Source organism: Micromesistius poutassou (assembly GCF_964030765.1).
Source record: "Micromesistius poutassou genome assembly, chromosome: 14".
NCBI classification, from domain to species: Eukaryota; Metazoa; Chordata; class Actinopteri; order Gadiformes; family Gadidae; genus Micromesistius; species Micromesistius poutassou.
In genome coordinates this window covers 11,860,731-11,879,410 of record NC_140284.1, presented here as the reverse complement: position 1 = coordinate 11,879,410, position 18,680 = coordinate 11,860,731, and the positions used below count along the sequence as shown (strand labels likewise).

Here is an 18,680-nt window from a genome sequence, read left to right as displayed (position 1 = left end):
ATCAGCATCTCGACCTTCAACAACCGGTAGACCGCGTGGAATGGTGACGTCATGCGGACCGGCAGCGCGCGAACTGAGCGTCGAGCCCTTTAGCCGTTAGTTGAACTCCGTTAGCTTAACTCATTAGTTTAATTCGTTAGTTAACCTCCTTTAGTTCACTCTGTTAGTTTCACTCTGTTAGTTTAACTCGTTAGTTTTACTCTGTTAGTTTAACTGTTAGTTGAACTCGTTACTTTAACTTGTTACTTTAACTCATTTAGTTTAACTCATTGGTTTAACTGTTAGTTGAACTTGTTAGTTAACTCTGTTAGTTTAACTCTGTTGGTTTAACTGTTAGTTGAACTCGTTAGTTGAACTTGTTAATTTAACTCGTTATAAGATGGAAGAACAACAACCTTCCGTCGTTCTGCTCGATAGAACCATCTTCCAGTTAGGCGAGTTGATCCATAAGTTTGATTTCCTTGATGTCTATTAATTAGTTTAAAGGCTAAGGAGCCAATAGGAGCATCTTAAGAGAGTAGCCAGCTAGAAAGTTAACGTTACCCTGGATCCGTTTCGCCCTAATGTGATCAAATACTAATTATTACAGCTTTACAAACACGGGAGCTTTCTCAGAGGAGAGATGAGCTCACTCTGCAGATTAAAGGTAAGGGGTAGTTGATGGTCCAGGAGCATTGACTTTAACCAGAATGACTAGCATGACCCTCGAGGTGACGTTTCACAGCCTGCAGAGCGGACATCACAGAGAGGAGGTCCTTCACTGAAACAACACATAAACACATCGAGGACCTGGAGGAGGAGATCGCCGTGAAGCAGAACACGATGAAGCAGATCAAGGACAATGCCAAAAGGTCAGGGGGGGTCTCAGAGTGTTTCAGAGTGAAATGACTTGGGATGATTTTCAGTGACAGCAGGTCAGAAGAACCATAGAGGTAGACGGGACTCCAACCCGAGATCGGTCTCTCAAAGGCTGGGGAAGCAGACGGGGCCGGGAGATGCAGTTTGTGTAATTGAATGTGTGTATATTTGAATAAGGCAGACATATACTGCAATTAACACTTCCAACCACAGCATGAAGGCGAATAACCGCCTTCTACAACACTATGAGATGATCCTGAAGGAAGAACTGGAGAAGACACATGAGAACTACAATCAAGATAAGTACGTTGATCTGCTTATTCTGCTATTTTTCATTCGGACACTTTCTGTGAATTATTTTAAAATTGTTTATCCACAAAGGAAGGAGTACGAGGAGAGGATCGCGAGTTACAGGAACGTGTTCCAACAGCACAAAGAGTTCTACTGCAGGAATCCTCTCGCCAAGCAGCTCCTCGCTATTCAGTCTGAGAAAGAGGACATTGAGGGGCGGATTAAGGCTTTGGAGGATCAGATAGCCCTGAAACAGGAGGATGTACTGGGTAATCACATGAAAAGAACATGACACACAGCTTTAAACACAGTGGTTTAAGTGCTTAATTTATGAATGAATAATATCTGATTAGGAGCAGCAGTCAACTCTTCCCTCGCTGAGAGCCGAGCAGAAAGGTATCTTCATTAACCTCATCAGACACAGAAAGACTAATTTCTTTGATGTTAACTCTCTGCTGTTCCTCACAGCGTCTCGGCCCTGCTGACTGAAGCAGAGCCAGGGGCACAGCGTGACCACCAGCCAGAGGTGGAGGCTAGTTTCTCCATGGCCTCTCTCCATCTCAACCACACAGAGGAGCCCCTCAGGGTGGGTACAATGGACCTACTTTATACATACAGAGGGGAACGGACCATTTGCCTGTTAACTGTAACTATACACCGTGTTACTACTCATGACCAACAATATCTACTTTTACAATAAAAAAACACTTATTCCACAACTATTACAAATCTCACATTATAACTTTTATAACTTTTCATTTGGACTGCAGCAAAATTAATGTAATGAATATATAAATATCAAGAATTAATACCAACTCCCATATTGTATACAGTATTAGAGAAGTCTATTGATTGCATGCTAAAGCACTGTTTTTACAGGAACTTGATAACATAAGTTTTACCAGCGAGGAAATCTGTGGCGAGGCCACGAACAAGAGATCGGCCCCAGAAACTCTCTGTTACCCCCTGGTGCTGTGGTCAAATCGGGAGGCCGTGGGTATGGGTATCATCAGTCAACGGGTTCATCCTTCAATCAAACACATCCTTTCCTCACACATTTGTGTTACCATTTGAGAGTTCATGTATTCCCTTCAGCTCAGAAGCCTCCATCAGATCAGAAGTCCGGTGGTGCAGAGCCAGACCAGCAATGGGGACCAAAGACACAGGTCATGAGCCGTTCCATGTACACAGACCTGTATTGATATGAGTACAGGATCACATCAATCCATTTAGTAAAGTATGATCAGTATGCGTGGATGTTAACCCGTCTCCTAAGAAAACCAAGGAAACACATGACAGCCTCGTGAGTGGGTGTATAAACCCTGAAGTACCTCAATATTCTGTCATCAGGAAGAGCCGGCTGGCCCACCAGCAAGAGAGGAGGAGATGATGGAGGAGACGACGGAGGTGGAGGAGGAAGAGCAGCCACTGCCGCTCGCAGATGAAGAAGACGATGGCGTAGATGAAGATGATGATCAGAGAGACAGTGCTCCACCTCATTCCTTCTCGTCTCCCACGATCCATCCTCAATCTCCACCCGGCCGCATGAAGCTGGTCCCATCCACCCCCACCTTCTCCATCAAGTAAGGGGGGGCCCGCCTCCACAGAGCCTCAGGAGAATCACCTCATTCAGGGGTGGCACAGCAGCCAACAGTACAACTAATAAAGGAGTTACAAAATGTAAATTGAGAATATGCCAACGATATGTCCAGGAGCATAATATCAGCAGTAAATGCAGAATCTGAATTTTTAAGGGATCTTTCACCCTGGACCCTCATGACTGATGCGGACAACTGTGTGAGACATTGGTCCAAGGTTGAGCAACACTTTAGCCATCAGCTGTGAAGCAGCCTGCAGCGTAACCCTTAGGGCCAGAGGGCCATCCCCTTAAAGAGGCTGACAACATTATGGAAGGGGTCCTCACAGAGAAATACTACTTTTGTCTTGGCCTTTCACATGCTGTGGTCTGTTCGGTATTGCGTCTCGCTCAAGTTGAATTCTCACCACCCTTCAATTTCACACCCACCCCAAGTGTTCTATAGGTAAACATTATATGCTACCAGAGAGTGTAGTGTGTTCAGTGCATTCCTGTGTACTCTTGAATATCCTTATGCTAATTAATGATCCATGTGTTGATGATTGAGAAGCTGCAGTAAGACAGTGAGACGGTGTCCGTACTGAGGCTAGCATGTGGTCACCTTCCTTCTCTCAGCAGCAGCCCCAGCATCTCGCCGCGCCCTGGCTCCTCCCACCGCAAGTCCCCCACCTTCCTGTTCTCCACCACCGCCGATCCCAGCACCCCCAGTTTCTCTGGGTTTGGATTTGACATGGGTTCTGCTCAGGAAGAGGTCAGGGCAAGGAGGGTAAGGAGCTCTTTAGGACTGATGTGGCCTTGCTACAGTTTGTTTAATCTTAACTTGTATTCACAGGACTCCCCGTTTGCCTTTACCAGCTCATACTTCAGTGGAAAGGTACTTCTACAAACCCCTCTCCACATGTCAATCACAGCACTACAGCAGCACAGTGTGTAAACACATCACTGCTCTGTCTTTCTACAGAAGGGCGACTCTGAATCCCCCAATGGTAAGTATCCCCAGAGCAGAACGCTGTGGTCGTGTCCCGGTACTGGTGTTGTTGCTGCTTGAGCCTTGAACCTGTCCCAGCAGGCCCAGGCTTTCTGTTTCATGAAGCCCCGAGACCAGAGGGCGAGTTCCACTTCTCTTTCTCCTCTAAAAGTCCTGAGGGGAGCGGAGCCGGCCAAGACAAGCCGGCCGAGGAGGAGGCGTTCCCCTTCTCCTTCACTTACAGCTGAACAGGATCGTTACCTGAGACTACAGATTATGTAGTTATTCGATGTCGGTGGTTTGCATTGGGAACCAAACTACAGGTTTAGTTTGCCCTGAAAAAAAATATAATTTCTAGTGTTTCAAATGTAAAAGGTTGTGTGCTAGACAATTGTTGAACTCTGTTTGTTGTATATTTTTATAATTTAGTGTTGTGTTCAAGATATACAATTAAATATGATGCAAATGTTTTGTTTAAAAATATTTTTATGTAAGCCATTTCACAAATTGATTTTGCAGACATAATATTTTATATTCATGTAGATTTTGATATTGACAAAGTAATAGCATGCATGTGCTTAATGTTTCAGTCATTACAAATACAACAGAAATGACAGGAAATTAAAGAAAAGCAGTGTGAGATTTAAATAGTTGAAAAGGATACTGTGGTATTTTGATCTATCATGTTCCCTTTAAATATCAAACCTTCCTCTACTAATGACCTGCCGATCACATGATTAAAATCTGTCCGTTTCCAGTTCGATTTAAACCGCATCATGACATGATGCGGCCTGTCAGTTCCACTGACAGGCTGTCAGGTATTAGTCAGTTGTGACTTCACGTGATGAAATCGATTTGTTTTTCCAATACCATGACGTGATCAAACAAACAAAACAACATAAAACATCAGAATAAATTAGTTGGCAGAACATGTTTCACTACTTAAGTGCATGCGTCACCTCAAAGCAGAGTGAGGACGTGAATCTGTGTAGCACCATTATAACATCTGCTCTACATCACTGAGCAGCGCTTAAACCCATAGCCACTCTTAACAGCTCATCTCTGGTGCAGGGCAGTGCAGGACCGAGAAGGCAGGAGAGACAGATGAAGCCTTGAGGCTGCAGAGCGCTAGAACCCAGAGTCGATGCTGAGGGACCGGCGCGTCACGTGTTCGATCTCCCCCGGGACGTACTGGGTGAAGCTGGTCTGGTACTTGGCCAACATCTTCAGCATGGGGCGCAGGTTGAACCACCACTGGTTCTTGGGCATCCGGTGCCTGGGGACAACAAGAGGAACCTTTAGCCCACTGACGCGCGCTGTCCACAGGGACAGGTTATTAAACGGATGAGATCTGTGCCGGGCTTACTTGAAGTCTGTCACTTCTTTCAGCTCTGTGACAGGGCTGAAGGACACCACCTTGCGGTTGAGTCCCAGCACACACGCCGTCTCTGGGGAGTTGGCAAACACGCGGCCTGTGGGCAGACAGTGTCACGGGACAAACAGACTTACTGCCGGGACGTCTCTGGGATGCGTTCATAAACAACAGTGCTTTTCCTCTCTGTCGTCCTCACCCTGTCGGTAGTTCTCACTCATTCTGTCTGAGAGCCATTGAACAGCCTTCACTCCCAGCTTCGTGGCAAAATTGCGGTCGAAAGGACTAGGGGCCCCTCCCTAGGGACAGAGGAACAGATAACAGACTGATATAATAACAACCCATCTACATCCTGACCTATAAAGGTATTGGGGCCCCTCCCTAGGGATAGACCAACAGATAACACAACCCATCTACATCCTGACCTATTCATACTTTGCACGTGACGTCACAACGACTGGCTGGCGGGCAAGAACTCCAGCAACGAAACCTAGTAACCTAATCAGGACGTCGCCAGTTTTACCACACAAACGGTCATTAGGTTCCTCTCAGTCCAAATACCATTGTGATGGAAATATTAGTTCAACGGGAGCATTTGTGCCAGGCATACACTGACAAATTAGACTATTAAAATTAGATTATTATATTTTTGTATGGAATCTCCCTGCTTCTGAAATGCGAACATCTCCGCCCAGCGCTCATTCCACTGTGCAGATTAAATCGGGCAGCATTCTGTAACAGCAACTGTGCGATCATCCCTGCCCTCACACATTGTTGAAATCATATGCTGGATGCTTTAATATTTCTATGTGTTTTTTAGTGAATGATCGGGCTATAATAAGACCACATTGGCTATGTAATCGCGGACAAAAGGGGACATTTCATAGTGGATGGTGGAATAGTAACATTCACCTTTGCTTTGATTATGAAGATATTCCTGTTTTTCACCTCCCATACGACAGTGTTGTTAACCCATCCGTAGGCTTTCAATTTTTGTGCGGTATAAGGTGACGGATTCTCAATGAGATAAATGTAAATATCTCCAAACTCCAAGTCTGGTAGAGTCTTTGCCAGCTTCAAAGCAATGAATACATCAGCGGGTGCTGTGTATGGATCACAAGTTCCGAGTATGTTTATCTTCTCTTCGTATCTAATTTTAACATTTTGTGACATATGGTCTAAATAGTTGATTGATTGAAGTATCGGAAATCTGCAAGGCTGCAATTCCCCTGGTTGGCCGTTGTTCGTCGACCATTTTGCCAACGTTTGTTGCCCTCCAGGTATCCATGGTAGTCACGTGACCGCAAAGTATGAATAAAGGTCTTGGGGCCCCTCCCTAGGGATAGACAAACAGATAACACAACCCATCTACATCCTGACCTATAAAGGTCTTGGGCCCCTCCCTAGGGATAGACCAACAGATAACCCGTCTACATCCTGACCTATAAAGGTCTTAGGGCCCCTCCCTAGGGATAGACCAACAGATAACACAACCCATCTACATCCTGACCTATAAAGGTCTTGGGGCCCCTCCCTAGGGACAGACCAACAGATAACCCGTCTACATCCTGACCTAGAGGAAAAAATCCTATCAACATCCTAATCCTTGATGTGGTTGGCTCCTCCACTGCAGTGAGTGAGCTCACCTGCTGGAGGTGACCTAACACATTGATGCGGCTGTCGAAGACGCCCTGGCCCTCCGCAGAGTACAGCTGGTGGATGAACTCTGTGGTGTAGTGCTGGTTGGCCTTCTCATTCCTGTTGAGACAAAGAGTCCTAGTGATACACAACAGAAAGAAGGCCGCTGGGGTGGAAAGTACCTATCCAACCTTCTGATCATATCTGATGTCATGCATTAAGAGTTGATGCATCATCAACCTTTTTCATCACACTAAAATAACAAATCATAACTAATCCTTAGAGGCCAAGAAACAGAAAAACAGAGTGGTCTGAGAGACATGGATTAGCTTCTGGGCAGAAGGTGTTTACCTCAGTATGAGACCTCTCTGCACATCCTTCTTCATCTTCTCTTTCAAATGCTCCACGTTGGTCTGTGGGGAGAGGGGGGAGAATCACTGCCTCAAGCTCTCCTTTTAAAATCAACAGATCATGTCTCCAATATTAAGAAGGGGATGGAGAGGGAGCAGGAGACGACAACAACATAGAGGTGAAGGCTATGTGACCAGAAGGACCCATTATTGAGCCATATCTCAGGCCATGATGTGTCGCCTTTATAGAAAACACACAAAGTTCCGCCTAGGGCTGTACGGTATGGACTAAAATTTATATCACGGTATGATTTGAGGCATAGACGGTAACGGTATTATATCACGGTATGTTAATTCTATATTCTAATTTCGATATAAATGCTTCTGAAGGGGTAAAATACTGCTTAGGCAGCTATTACTGTATTTTTGTATTACTAGAAAATATTTCACATAGTACAGAAGTATTTTAAGAACATTTATTGAGCAAAACTGCAATAGAAAAAAATGCTAAATCTATTTTTTTTTAAGTTACTTCCAGTGTGGATAGTATGGATTTCTTTCTCCACTTGGTTGCGGACCTTGCGGGCAGGTAACGCGTACCTGGGATCTAGTGTTTTGATCATCTCTTTAAAGCCCTTTCTATCGAAATTTTGAAAGGGAACCATGTCCTTACACAGGTAAACAGTGACGGCGTTTGTTATCTCATTCCACCGCTGGCTTTTTTGTCGTAAGGACTGGCTTTGGAAAATGCCTGCGGAAGCGATGTCTGAGCTGCAGAGACAGCTTCACGCTACCAGCGTCTGTCTCGTACGGTGAATGAGAGCTTGTGAAGGGACTACTGTGCAGGCTGCGTTCCTGCGTGCTTGCGCAATAGCATACTGCCTGAGAAGGCAGTATCACTCTCAAATCGGTCCCTGGGAAAAGTAACGTTGCGCCGAATTGAAAAAGGAACTACGTTTCGTTACCATATTAGTACCATATTAACATATCAGTAGTTTCGCGTAACTTTACTTTTCACATGAAAAATAAGTTAGGTTACTGTATTTACGTTACTTACTTTGTAACACGTTACACACAACACTGTCTACCGGTCACACCGGTCTCACGGTATGGTCAAAATCCATACCGTAGCGCAAATTCACACCAGTGTACTTTCTATACCGTTTATACTGTACACCCCTAGTTCTGCCTCACCTTCAGGTCCTTTATGGTGAAGGGGTCCTCAAAGATGTAGGCCGCGTCGGCGCCCACTGCGAACCCGGTGCAGGTTGCCAGGTAACCACAATACCCACCCATGGTTTCCACCACAAAGACTCGCCTCTTGGTGCCACTGGCAGACTGCTTGATGGTGTCACAGCCCTGAGGAGAAAACCATGGCAACAGGTCAAACATGCCCCCCCCCCATAACGACTCCCTTTGTACTGGGGTGGCGGACAGGAGCCACACCATTGGTGGATACTGGGGAAGAGAGGGATCCGTCTCATCTTTAGAAATCATTATTTGCTAAAATTTGTGACTGGTTACAGTCGCAGAGCCCTCACTGAGCCCTCACTCTCGGCCGTGGATGTGTCCCTTTGCACACGTGACACATGTTTGATTTCTCACGTCGCTCCGTCTTGGTCTCTGGTACAGAATGAGGTCAAACCCAGCCTGGCCGTTCATAAAGCGTTGGTCCAGGCTCTACCATGACACTGTTACTGCGGACCTAAAGCAAAGATCACAGCGCTCTGTACCTCCATGGCGGCGTTGACGGCGGTGTCCGCTCCCAGACTGAAGTCGGTCCCGGGGACGTTGTTACTGATGGTAGCGGGGATGACACACATGGGGATGCAGAGCTCATCGAAGCGGCCCCGAGACTCGAACAGCTGCAGCACGCCCTCGTAGGCCTGGGGGTCCACAAGGTACACCCTGGTACTACTACTAAAAGTATACTACAAGTACTACTGCAAGTTCTATCTACCATCCCCTTTGTTGGAAGGTCATGCTAGGTAGAACCATTACCTTCAATAGATGTAATGGATCTAGCTCTACCTTTATTGAAACCTTTATCGAAAGTAATCATGCCATACATTTGGTCAAAATGCTATTGGTCAGTAATGAGCCGGTTGGGGTTCTGCCTAGATAGCTAGGTAGGCTATCAACTAGGTAGACTGAGACATTGTGGATCAACCTCCTCAAAGCTGTGACTGGAGGTCGAATAGTAATATCCATTAGTTGATCCTACCATGTAGTCACTAGTAACAAGTAATAACAAGGGAAACTACAATATGCTGTTCAGTTAAAGGGAAACTGTCACACACGTCTGGTCCGAATGCAAGAGAGTCAAACACTTAGACATTAACGGCCTGCAACATCAACTCCTTATGCGCTGAAAGAAATGTTTCAGCGCATAAGGCGTTGTCCGTTGGTCCGATCTGAAAAATGTCATCGATGGTACAACCTTTAGCAGAAATTGAGTTGACCTAGCGGAATCAGAGTTGCCCTCTTTTTGACAGTTCCCCTTTACAAACAACCACCTGTACCTCAAACCCCCCGATCACCAGCAGAGCGGAAATGCCGAACTTGCTGATGGTTTCCACAATCTTCTCCATGGAGGCACTGGGAAGAGTTCTGATGGAGAGCCACAGAGACACAGAGACATCAGCCTCCTATTGGCCCTGCTCTGTAGATCAGGTGAATTCACTATGATCACATCATGCGTCCTCGGGGTCTCACCGTTTGGTCCCCAGCAGGGAGCCCCCTTGGCCGGTCCACCCGGCCACGCGGTGCCAGGTCATCTCACTTACCTGCGGAGGTCGGACACACCGGGGGTTAAACCTGAACTAACTAACCACTCAAGGCTTAGGCTGTTCAGTGTGTCCAGCCACACTCTGCAGTAGAAAACAGAAAACTAACCCTTAAATACATGGTGAAGATGAATGCACTTCACATGCCTAATGGTATATGAAGTCGAATGTAAATATTTCTTAACACGTTTTTTTTAAAGGAAAGATGTACATAATCGCAATTTTTATATGTTATGGCTAATATTAGTAGCCAGCATATGACATTCTTTGTAACAGAGTAATGAAAATTTCCATTGCAGGTAAACAGTTGTAATGATGGCAGAAAATAACATCATTACTGACTTTAGCATTGATTGGCTCAACATAAAGTGATATGACCGGCCTGCCAACACGCCTCCTATAAAGCCTGAGCGCTCACCGCGCCGGTGGCCAGCCCTTGGAAGCCGTCGCTGACGCCGTAAACCTTGTGCCCATGAGCAAGGGCCACTCTGACGGCAGACCTGATGGCAGCGTTCATCCCTGCTGCAGGCGCCCCCACGTTGAGGATGGCCAGGGTGTGGTTGCTCTGCAAGGGTGGGGGAGCCGTAGCCAAGAAAGCACTTTAGTTAGTTTCTATAGACGTTAATCAGACCAGTCCGACAGAGCTGCTGAGAGATGTTTCAAGACTGGAGGTCTACACAGTCCTGACTAACTCACTATCATCTAGTACTGGAATACATTTATTCACAAACACTCATTTAAGGATGGCTAATCTATGTTTTTTGCCAATCAAACAGTGACGTACAAAAGAGTGGAAGTCAAGAGAGGAGAGGCTACTTCAACCCGGGGTTACACACATGTTGTTTTTACTGTCACAGAGTTAGGATTATTAGCACACTAAGTCTTTGCAGGTATGGATAAAACCTTCTCCTACACATTGTCGGGTTTCTTTCTGCCACAAGACAAATGGAAGTGGACCGGGGGTCAGGGAGGACTGCAGCTACTGGCTACCCCCAGGGACTAATCACAACCAGGGACACGAGGAGCCAATAAGGATGGACCAATCACAACCAGGGACAGGAGGAGCCAGTGAGGATGGACCAATCACAACCAGGGACAGGAGGAGCCAATGAGGATGGGATGAAAGCCCCAGAGAGCAGGTCCGTCCTGGCAGTAAAGAGGAGAAGGGCTTTACCTTGACCAACGCCGGCTTCTGGAAGGCCAGCAGCTTGTAGACGTTCCAGTTGTTCTCAAAGCTCCTAGAATGAAGCCAACACTTCCATTTAGTTTCCTCGAGCTAGTGCATCTCCATATGCAAAGAGAAAGCAAAAGGTCCATCAGAAATGTGTTTGCAATCATCAATGCTGTATATTCACACTTTAAACACACGTTTATTCAGGAAGGAAACGTCTGGCGTAAAACAACTTTGCCTAGTGTGTACTCTAGTTGAAATAAATCCAGTAAATCAGAGTATTTCACTCATATTTTAAAAGGTGCAGTGTGTAGGGTTTAGTGCCATCTAGCGCTGAGGTTGCAGACAGCAGCCAACTGAGTCCCCCCCTATGAAATAACGGTCAAATGTAGACGTAGCATCTTACCCTCCTCGCAGCCTGATGGCTTCATCGAAGCGCTTCTCCTGCATGGCCTTCTGCACCAGCTTAGTCTGGACACACAGGAGACAACCCACTGTACCCACTGTATCCACATAGACGTCATTATGGACGGAGGCTCCTGACCACCTCCACCCAAACAGAGAGGCTCCTGACCACCTCCACCCAAACAGAGAGGCTCTTACCACCTCCACCCAAACAGAGAGGCTCTTACCATCTCCACCCAAACAGAGAGGCTCTTACCACCTCCACCTAAACAGAGAGGCTCCTACCATCTCCACACACTCCATCAGCGGCAGGCGGACGGCCTGGTTCCCAGAGAGGCCGATGACACACGCCGGGGTGTCGGGCGACGCCTCCATCAGCGCCACCACCGCCTCCACGCCCAGCTTACTGCTCTACACACACACACACACACACACACACACACACACACACACACACACACACACACACACACACACACACACACACACACACACACACACACACACACACACAATCCACATGATGGATTTCATGATTCTTTTCCTTGATTCAGTTCACGTCGGTCAGCAGTTCGCCAAGAAGTATCATTCAGAATCGTTCGTTCGGTCGTGTTTCCAGTAGCGGTGAATCATGGAATGCACGGTTCTCAGCTGAGTCAGTCAGACTCAGCTCCTCCCTCATTCTCAAACGATGGTGCAAACAGTCATCAGTCAACATCAGCATTACAACTGCGTTCCTTTCAGCTGAGGAGCGCTTCATGTTCGGGACCGGGATGTTGTTGTCCAGTCCCTCTTCACCTCTCTGCTAACTCAACACAGTGAACAGCGAGTCAGCGAGGGGGAGTCGAGTCTGGGAGAACGACGATAGAGACGAACGAGAGAGAGAACTGAGACGGGGAATCAGGTTGGTTCGTTCTCGTTAAAGAGTCGTTCCTTTGAACACTAACACACACACACACACACACACACTTAAGGGCTCCTCTCCCACTGTAAGGGAGACGTTAAGGGTAAGGGAGTGTTGTGAACTCACCAGAATGCGGTCAAAAGCAGAGGGGATCCCTCCTCTCTGGACGTGTCCCAGGACAGTCACCCGGGTGTCATAGCCCAGCCTGTCCACCACCAGCTACACACACACACACACACACACACACACACACACACACACACACAACAACAACCTCAATAAAAGTTTTTCTGGTTACTACAAGTGATGACACACACACACACTTGATTCAACTATTTATAACTATCAGCTTTAACAGCTCAGCTATTCCATATTTTATCTTTTCAACCGTCGTTTCCAACCGTTTTACATTTTTAAAATGGTGTGCATGTTTACATTCTTTACTCCATTTAGACTTTTGAACTCTGCTCAAGTATTTTATTTAATGGGTTTTTTAGGTGGCTAATTGGAAATCATGAGCAAAGTGCTTCCATATATATATATATATTTCTTTCTTTTTTTGGTATCGGAATGATATCAGTTTCAGGAGATAGCCAAAGCTGCTTTGTCGGAAGTGAAAAAGTGTCATCCCTACGGCTGACCGGTCCAACAAGACACTGTGAACACTCACATCCTTGATGTAGTCGGAGCTGATGGCCTTGCCTTCATCATCGATAGCTCCTTCTGCTACGATGATGATGTTGAGCCTGGAACCTCTGCTGCGACTCTGGAACACACACACACACACACACACACACACACACACACACACACACACACACACACACACACACACACACACACACACACACACACACACACACACACACACAAGGATTAGTCAACACTAGAACTATCAACTGTCCAAAGTCAATCCTTACTATCCAAAAATGCTTCCTGCTCCTAAAGGCTCCGCCCCAATCTGCTGGCCCCACCCCCACCCCATCTGCTGGCCCCACCCCCACCACAATCTGCTGGCCCCTCCCCCACCCCGATCTGCTGGCCCCACCCCAACCCCCACCCCATGATATAACTGAGCCTGCTCAAAGCCCCGCTCAAATATCTAATCATAATCCAGCTGAGCCAATCAAAAAGCACTCCAAACATCCGGATGATTCCCCCGGGCATCGGACCACGTGTCCCCCACGCACCCCCTCCAGACGGGAACACATGCGGTCCTCCCAGCCCTGCTTGGGCGGGGCCTCGGGGATGAACAGCCAATCAGCTCCAGACGCCAGCGCAGACACCAGGGCCAGGTACCTGCAAGGGCCCGGGGGGAGGGGTCACGGAGGGCAGACAGACAGTGAGACAGAGGAGAGAGAGAGGAAGGGTTCCACTCACCCAGTGATACAGAGGAGCAGAGAGAGAGGAAGGGTTCCATTCACCCAGTGATACAGAGGAGACAGAGGAAGGGTTCCACTCACCCAGAGATACAGAGGAGAGAGAGGAAGGGTTCCACTCACCCACAGTGTCGCCCCATCACCTCCAGGACGAAGGTACGCTGGTGGCTGTGGGGAGGCATCGTTTAATGGTTATTACACACACAGTGGAAATACATATTAATTGATATAATCCATTATATAAATGCTAATTAATAGTACAGGACCTATGATATGTTACATATTAAAGGGATCAATGCAGAAATATATACTTTTCACGGTTAATATGTTAACATGCAAACAAAGCATTGCTTGTTTTAGACCCGTTTTCCATGTCTAATGGTGCAAGGTGAGTGCCTAACAGTTGAAGGAGCATCCAATCCAGAGCCATTAGGGATTAACAACCATCTGGCCTGTGAATCAAAGTGTGAGACAAGGCCCGCATGGTCCACTTATGAGGCTGACTTAATAAAAACGACTCACTGTTAATATTGATTTATTGAGCAGACACTGTGTGGAACAGGTAGGGGAGGGTATCTCCCTTCATGATGCCCCCTGGTCGAAGCTTCAGACCTCAGGGTTGAAACACTGAATCTCTGGCTGTCAATCATAACCACCTCACCACTACTAGCCTTACGTCACATTTTGTCACATGCTGCTGAGGACCACATGCAGTGAGGCAGAGCCTTCTCAGAGGCAGGTGTCGCTCACACGTCTTCACGTGTCCTCGTCAACGGACCAGGACCCGGGTAGCGGACTAGACCAGGGCAGATCAGGCTGCTACCCGAGCCCTGGTACATACCAGGAGCCTCACTGCTGGAACCTTCTAGTCCTGTTCTACTCTACTGAGTCTCTACTAGCCTCTACTGCATGGCGATCCACCAATCAGAGGCTGCGTATCACCCGGTGCTGCGAGCGAGGGGGCGGACCTCTGGGCGGTGGTGGTGATGGCGTCCACGATCTCCATGATGCGGTGCAGGGCGGAGTCGGCGCCGATGGTCATGTCCGTGCCACAGAAGTCGTTGTCGATGGAGCCCACCAGACCCACAATGTTCAGGTGGTCGTGGAGCTGAGCCGTGGCCTCCGTGATCCGGCCTGACATGCGCACGCGCACGCACACGCACACACACACACAGACACACACACAGAGGAGTTCCGTTGGCCTGTTGTCAGACACTACAATGAAGAACCGTCAGTGGAGCCCTCAGAGTTGTTTATCTCATCCCAGAGCTCCGGATCCAACACTGTGCCGTGGTGAGGAAACGACACGCACGAGCGGGAGCTCCCCTGACAACAGCCCCCCCCCCCACCCCCCCCCCCCCCCAAAGCACACACCCTTCTGGGCCAGCTCGGCCAGCAGGCCGCTCCACTCGCTGCGGAACACGTTGGCTCCGGTGAGGCTGCCGTCGCCGCCGCACACACACAGGTTTGTGATGCCACGCTTCACCAGGTTGAAGGCGGCCGCCAGACGGCCGTCCCGCGTGGGGAAATCCTTGCAGCGGGCGCTGCCGATCACGGTCCCACCCTGTGGAGGGGAGAGGCAGCTGTGAGCCCCCCTTCATAATGGTATACTGTGGCCGGGCTCCGAGTGGCCCCTAGGGGCCACTCAGTGCAGACTGTACAAGGTACAACATGCACAGTAACAACTAACCTAACCCTATGTATTTAGAATTAGAATCGTATATCATAGACCAGATACTATATTAGTATATAAAGGTGAAAGTCAAGGTCAAAGTGGATGTGTATGTGTGTGAAGGTTATGGGCTCCTGCTCCTTCGACCCTTGTGGAGACGAGCAGGAGCAGTGAGGCGAGGAGCAGGCGGAGGTGAGTGGTGCAGCAGGAGGAGGTGAGGAGGTGAGTGGTGGAGCAGGAGGAGTTGAGTGGTGGAGCAGGAGGAGGTGAGTGGTGGTGGAGCAGGAGGAGGTGAGTGGTGGTGGAGCAGGAGGAGCTGAGTGGTGGTGGAGCAGGAGGAGGTGAGGAGGTGGAGCAGGAGGAGGTGAGTGGTGGTGGAGCAGGAGGAGGTGAGTGGTGGTGGAGCAGGAGGAGGTGAGGAGGTGGAGCAGGAGGAGGTGAGTGGTGGTGGAGCAGGAGGAGCTGAGTGGTGGTGGAGCAGGAGGAGGTGAGGAGGTGAGTGGTGGAGCAGGAGGAGGTGAGTGGTGGAGCAGGAGGAGAGGAGCAGCATTGAGGAGCTGAGACAGCTGAGCTTCTTCTTCATTAAAAGGCGATTGAGCCGAATGTCTAAAGCCTGAGGAAGCGAGGGCTGAGTGGAACGCTAAGAGAGCTCAGGAGGCAGGAGCTCACCTCCTCCTCCTGTCACCGAGAGACATGCAGTGAGCAGACCTGATCCTATGGCGGTGAAAGAGGGCTTCATACAGATCAAGATAACATGGTATGTCAAAGATGGGGACATTAGTCTGCTGAGATAGAAGTTTGTCATCTATGGATTTCCTCAGCTGGATTCCAGTGTCACCATGCGATCAGAGGGGATCTTTGCAATGCCATCCCAACCCTGACATAAGTGGAGCAAACTGATCCAGGGTCAGCAGCAACAGCAGACTACAGACACAAGCAACATGTGCGCAAGAGATGATCTGTGATCTGTATGGGTCATATATGGGTCAGGCACAAGAGCAGGAAAAACTACAGAAGATGAAACGTCCAACTTGACATCCACACGGGGACACACTGACGTACCACAGACTCAAGCTTTGGTTGACAGACAAGGAGAGGTGTTATTTGATAGATATTAAAGAGGTGTATGCATGAACGACAGAAACAAACGACAAAGATCATCAATGTGTAGTGATGCAAAACAGACGGTTCTCAATCCAAGATGCAACTTGCTGCCTTGTCTACGACTAAACCTACGACGCATGCACAAGCTCTCTTACCGAGTCTTTACAAGGTCTACAGAGACAGGGAGAGAGGGGGGGATGAGATGAGGGGGCCAGACTGACCACAGCAGTAACATAACTTTACCCTCATCTGCTCCAGCTGGAACAATAACCTTACTTTCATTGAACATCAGGTGTATGTTACAATCACAATTCTATTATATTAAGAATTATGATTGTACTTGTGTCTGCTGTATACCTGCTGGATGATGTTGGTGACACTGTGCCAGTGGGCCAGTTTGATGTTGTCCCCTCCTTCCACCAGGCCTTGGTAACCCTATTGTGACATAAATGGCAGTTATTGATTTTGCTGAATACTAGACGGAATGACAAGGTGACATATGGCGTACGGTCAAACACTTTGTTGACCACTTTAGTTGAGTTTAGCCTGATTAACGACAGGGTTGTATCATGGTAAAATACCTCATGGATGAGGTACACCTGTGCTCCTACATATATCCCCATCCGAGTCACCGCACGCACCGCAGCATTCATTCCTGTTTCCAAGGGCAAAGGGACAACGTTGTCAGAGCAAATATCAACTCTGCATACATGGCATGGAAATAGTAATGGAGGAGGTATGTAACAGGCTTCCTCTCTTAGGTTGTGTGTTTCATTATCGGAAGTAGCGGAAAAGTGTTTCAAGTTTCCACTTGCCCAGTGCCCCACCCACACCTCTGCCCCCACTGCGTACGGGACCTGTGACTTGTGACCCGCCCCGCTGCACGTAGCGCTGTGACTGTGACTGACTGACTACGATCAGATGACGGGGCTATTGGACCAAATATTCACAAATCAGCCACGTCTGCTATAGTTTGGTGCCACGATACAGCGCTACAATATCTGATAAGGCTGAGTAGGAGTCCAGCCTGACATGCATGATGACATTAAACCCTGTGGTGGTTCTGCTCGTACCTTGGGCATCTCCGCCGCTCGTCAGCACGGCGATGGCGCGTCCTGCGCCCGTCATCTTCAGCTTCTCCAGATCCATTGAAGTCATGGTGGCCAAACGTACTGAACAGTAATGCTTCTATAGCCTACAAGGTCAAACCTTATCTAGAACCTCTCCGCTAGTAGGCTATCCACTTCCTGGTAGTGTGGGTGTGTTTGAGACTCCGCCTTGTTATGAACAGCCAGGAGAAGAGAATCGTCACTCCGTCCGGTAGGAGTAGGGTTGCCAACCGTCCCGTAAAATACGGGATCGTCCCGTATTTGGCAACTAAAAGACCTGTCCCGTAATGAACTGATACGGGACGCACTTTGTCCCGTATTTTGGGGTCGTGTTGTACCTTTATGTAATGCCGGTTATCGTTGCATTAATAAAACCCGTGGGTTGCTTAAGCGTATAAACACACGGAGGCAAGGATGCAGTACGAGCCAGTTACTTTATTGGCGCACTATAAACACACTGAATAGCCAGACCCACGCAGCCAATCACCGAACCCCGAAGTAATGACCCCCCCCCCCCCCCAACAATCTCGATCAAGAGGTGTCCCGTATTTGAAAGTCTGGGAGTTGGCAACCCTAGGTAGGAGAGATCCCGTTAATTGATCTGTTTTAATGAGCCCCGCCCCCCTCACAGTAAAATCACAACAAAACAACATCGGTTTAATAACGACTTCCTGAGACGTTCAAATGCTGAACTCCACCTTAACATATGTACTTATAAAGGTTTAACTTGTATACTCGATTTATAAATTATCTTAAAAGTTATTACGGTGGGCCTGTATCAGAGTTAACATAGTTTAATCCTCAGTGCTGGTTTCCTGCAGGGTGTTTTGTCCCTGGCCGGCTCCCGTAGCGCTGCAGAGGCCTACTGTGTCGTCAGGGATTGTGTGTGTGTGTGTGTGTGTGTGTGTGTGTGTGTGTGTGTGTGTGTGTGTGTGTGTGTGTGTGTGTGTGTGTGTGATTTATTCATTAGATATAAGAGAATTTTCAGCAAAGTAAGACAATTGAAGTTGCAAACTCTAATGCAAGCTGAACAATAATTATAATTGCATACATTTCGCGCAATTTTGGTACACGTTA

The 18,680-nt window shown here is 48.0% G+C and overlaps 2 protein-coding genes across 2 annotated transcripts; one reads left to right on the top strand and one right to left on the bottom strand.

The window, feature by feature from the left end:
* Positions 1 to 379: 379 nt before the first annotated feature.
* LOC311358854 (uncharacterized protein) lies at positions 380 to 3,961 on the top strand (the record flags this gene model as incomplete). The annotated part of the gene is made up of 13 exons (XM_084478957.1): positions 380 to 434; positions 590 to 646; positions 725 to 851; positions 1,072 to 1,418; positions 1,503 to 1,545; positions 1,618 to 1,735; positions 2,029 to 2,146; positions 2,245 to 2,315; positions 2,500 to 2,732; positions 3,362 to 3,497; positions 3,579 to 3,620; positions 3,708 to 3,732; positions 3,813 to 3,961. The coding sequence occupies 13 exons, from the start codon at positions 380 to 382 to the stop codon at positions 3,959 to 3,961; spliced, it is 1,521 nt and encodes a 506-aa protein (XP_084335083.1).
* A 226-nt stretch (positions 3,962 to 4,187) lies between these two features.
* On the bottom strand, positions 4,188 to 17,748 carry pfkla (phosphofructokinase, liver a). Its single transcript, XM_084478558.1, has 22 exons — positions 17,568 to 17,748; positions 17,076 to 17,149; positions 16,852 to 16,929; positions 15,093 to 15,282; positions 14,687 to 14,852; positions 13,842 to 13,886; positions 13,530 to 13,638; positions 13,010 to 13,105; positions 12,466 to 12,558; positions 11,721 to 11,846; positions 11,437 to 11,501; positions 11,034 to 11,097; positions 10,278 to 10,424; positions 9,789 to 9,859; positions 9,596 to 9,683; positions 8,807 to 8,959; positions 8,268 to 8,432; positions 7,075 to 7,136; positions 6,732 to 6,843; positions 5,285 to 5,384; positions 5,080 to 5,185; positions 4,188 to 4,989 (listed from the first exon to the last, which is right to left on the bottom strand). The coding sequence occupies exons 1-22, from the start codon at positions 17,650 to 17,652 to the stop codon at positions 4,842 to 4,844; spliced, it is 2,343 nt and encodes a 780-aa protein (XP_084334684.1). The 5' UTR covers positions 17,653 to 17,748; the 3' UTR covers positions 4,188 to 4,841.
* Between the last annotated feature and the right edge of the window lie 932 nt (positions 17,749 to 18,680).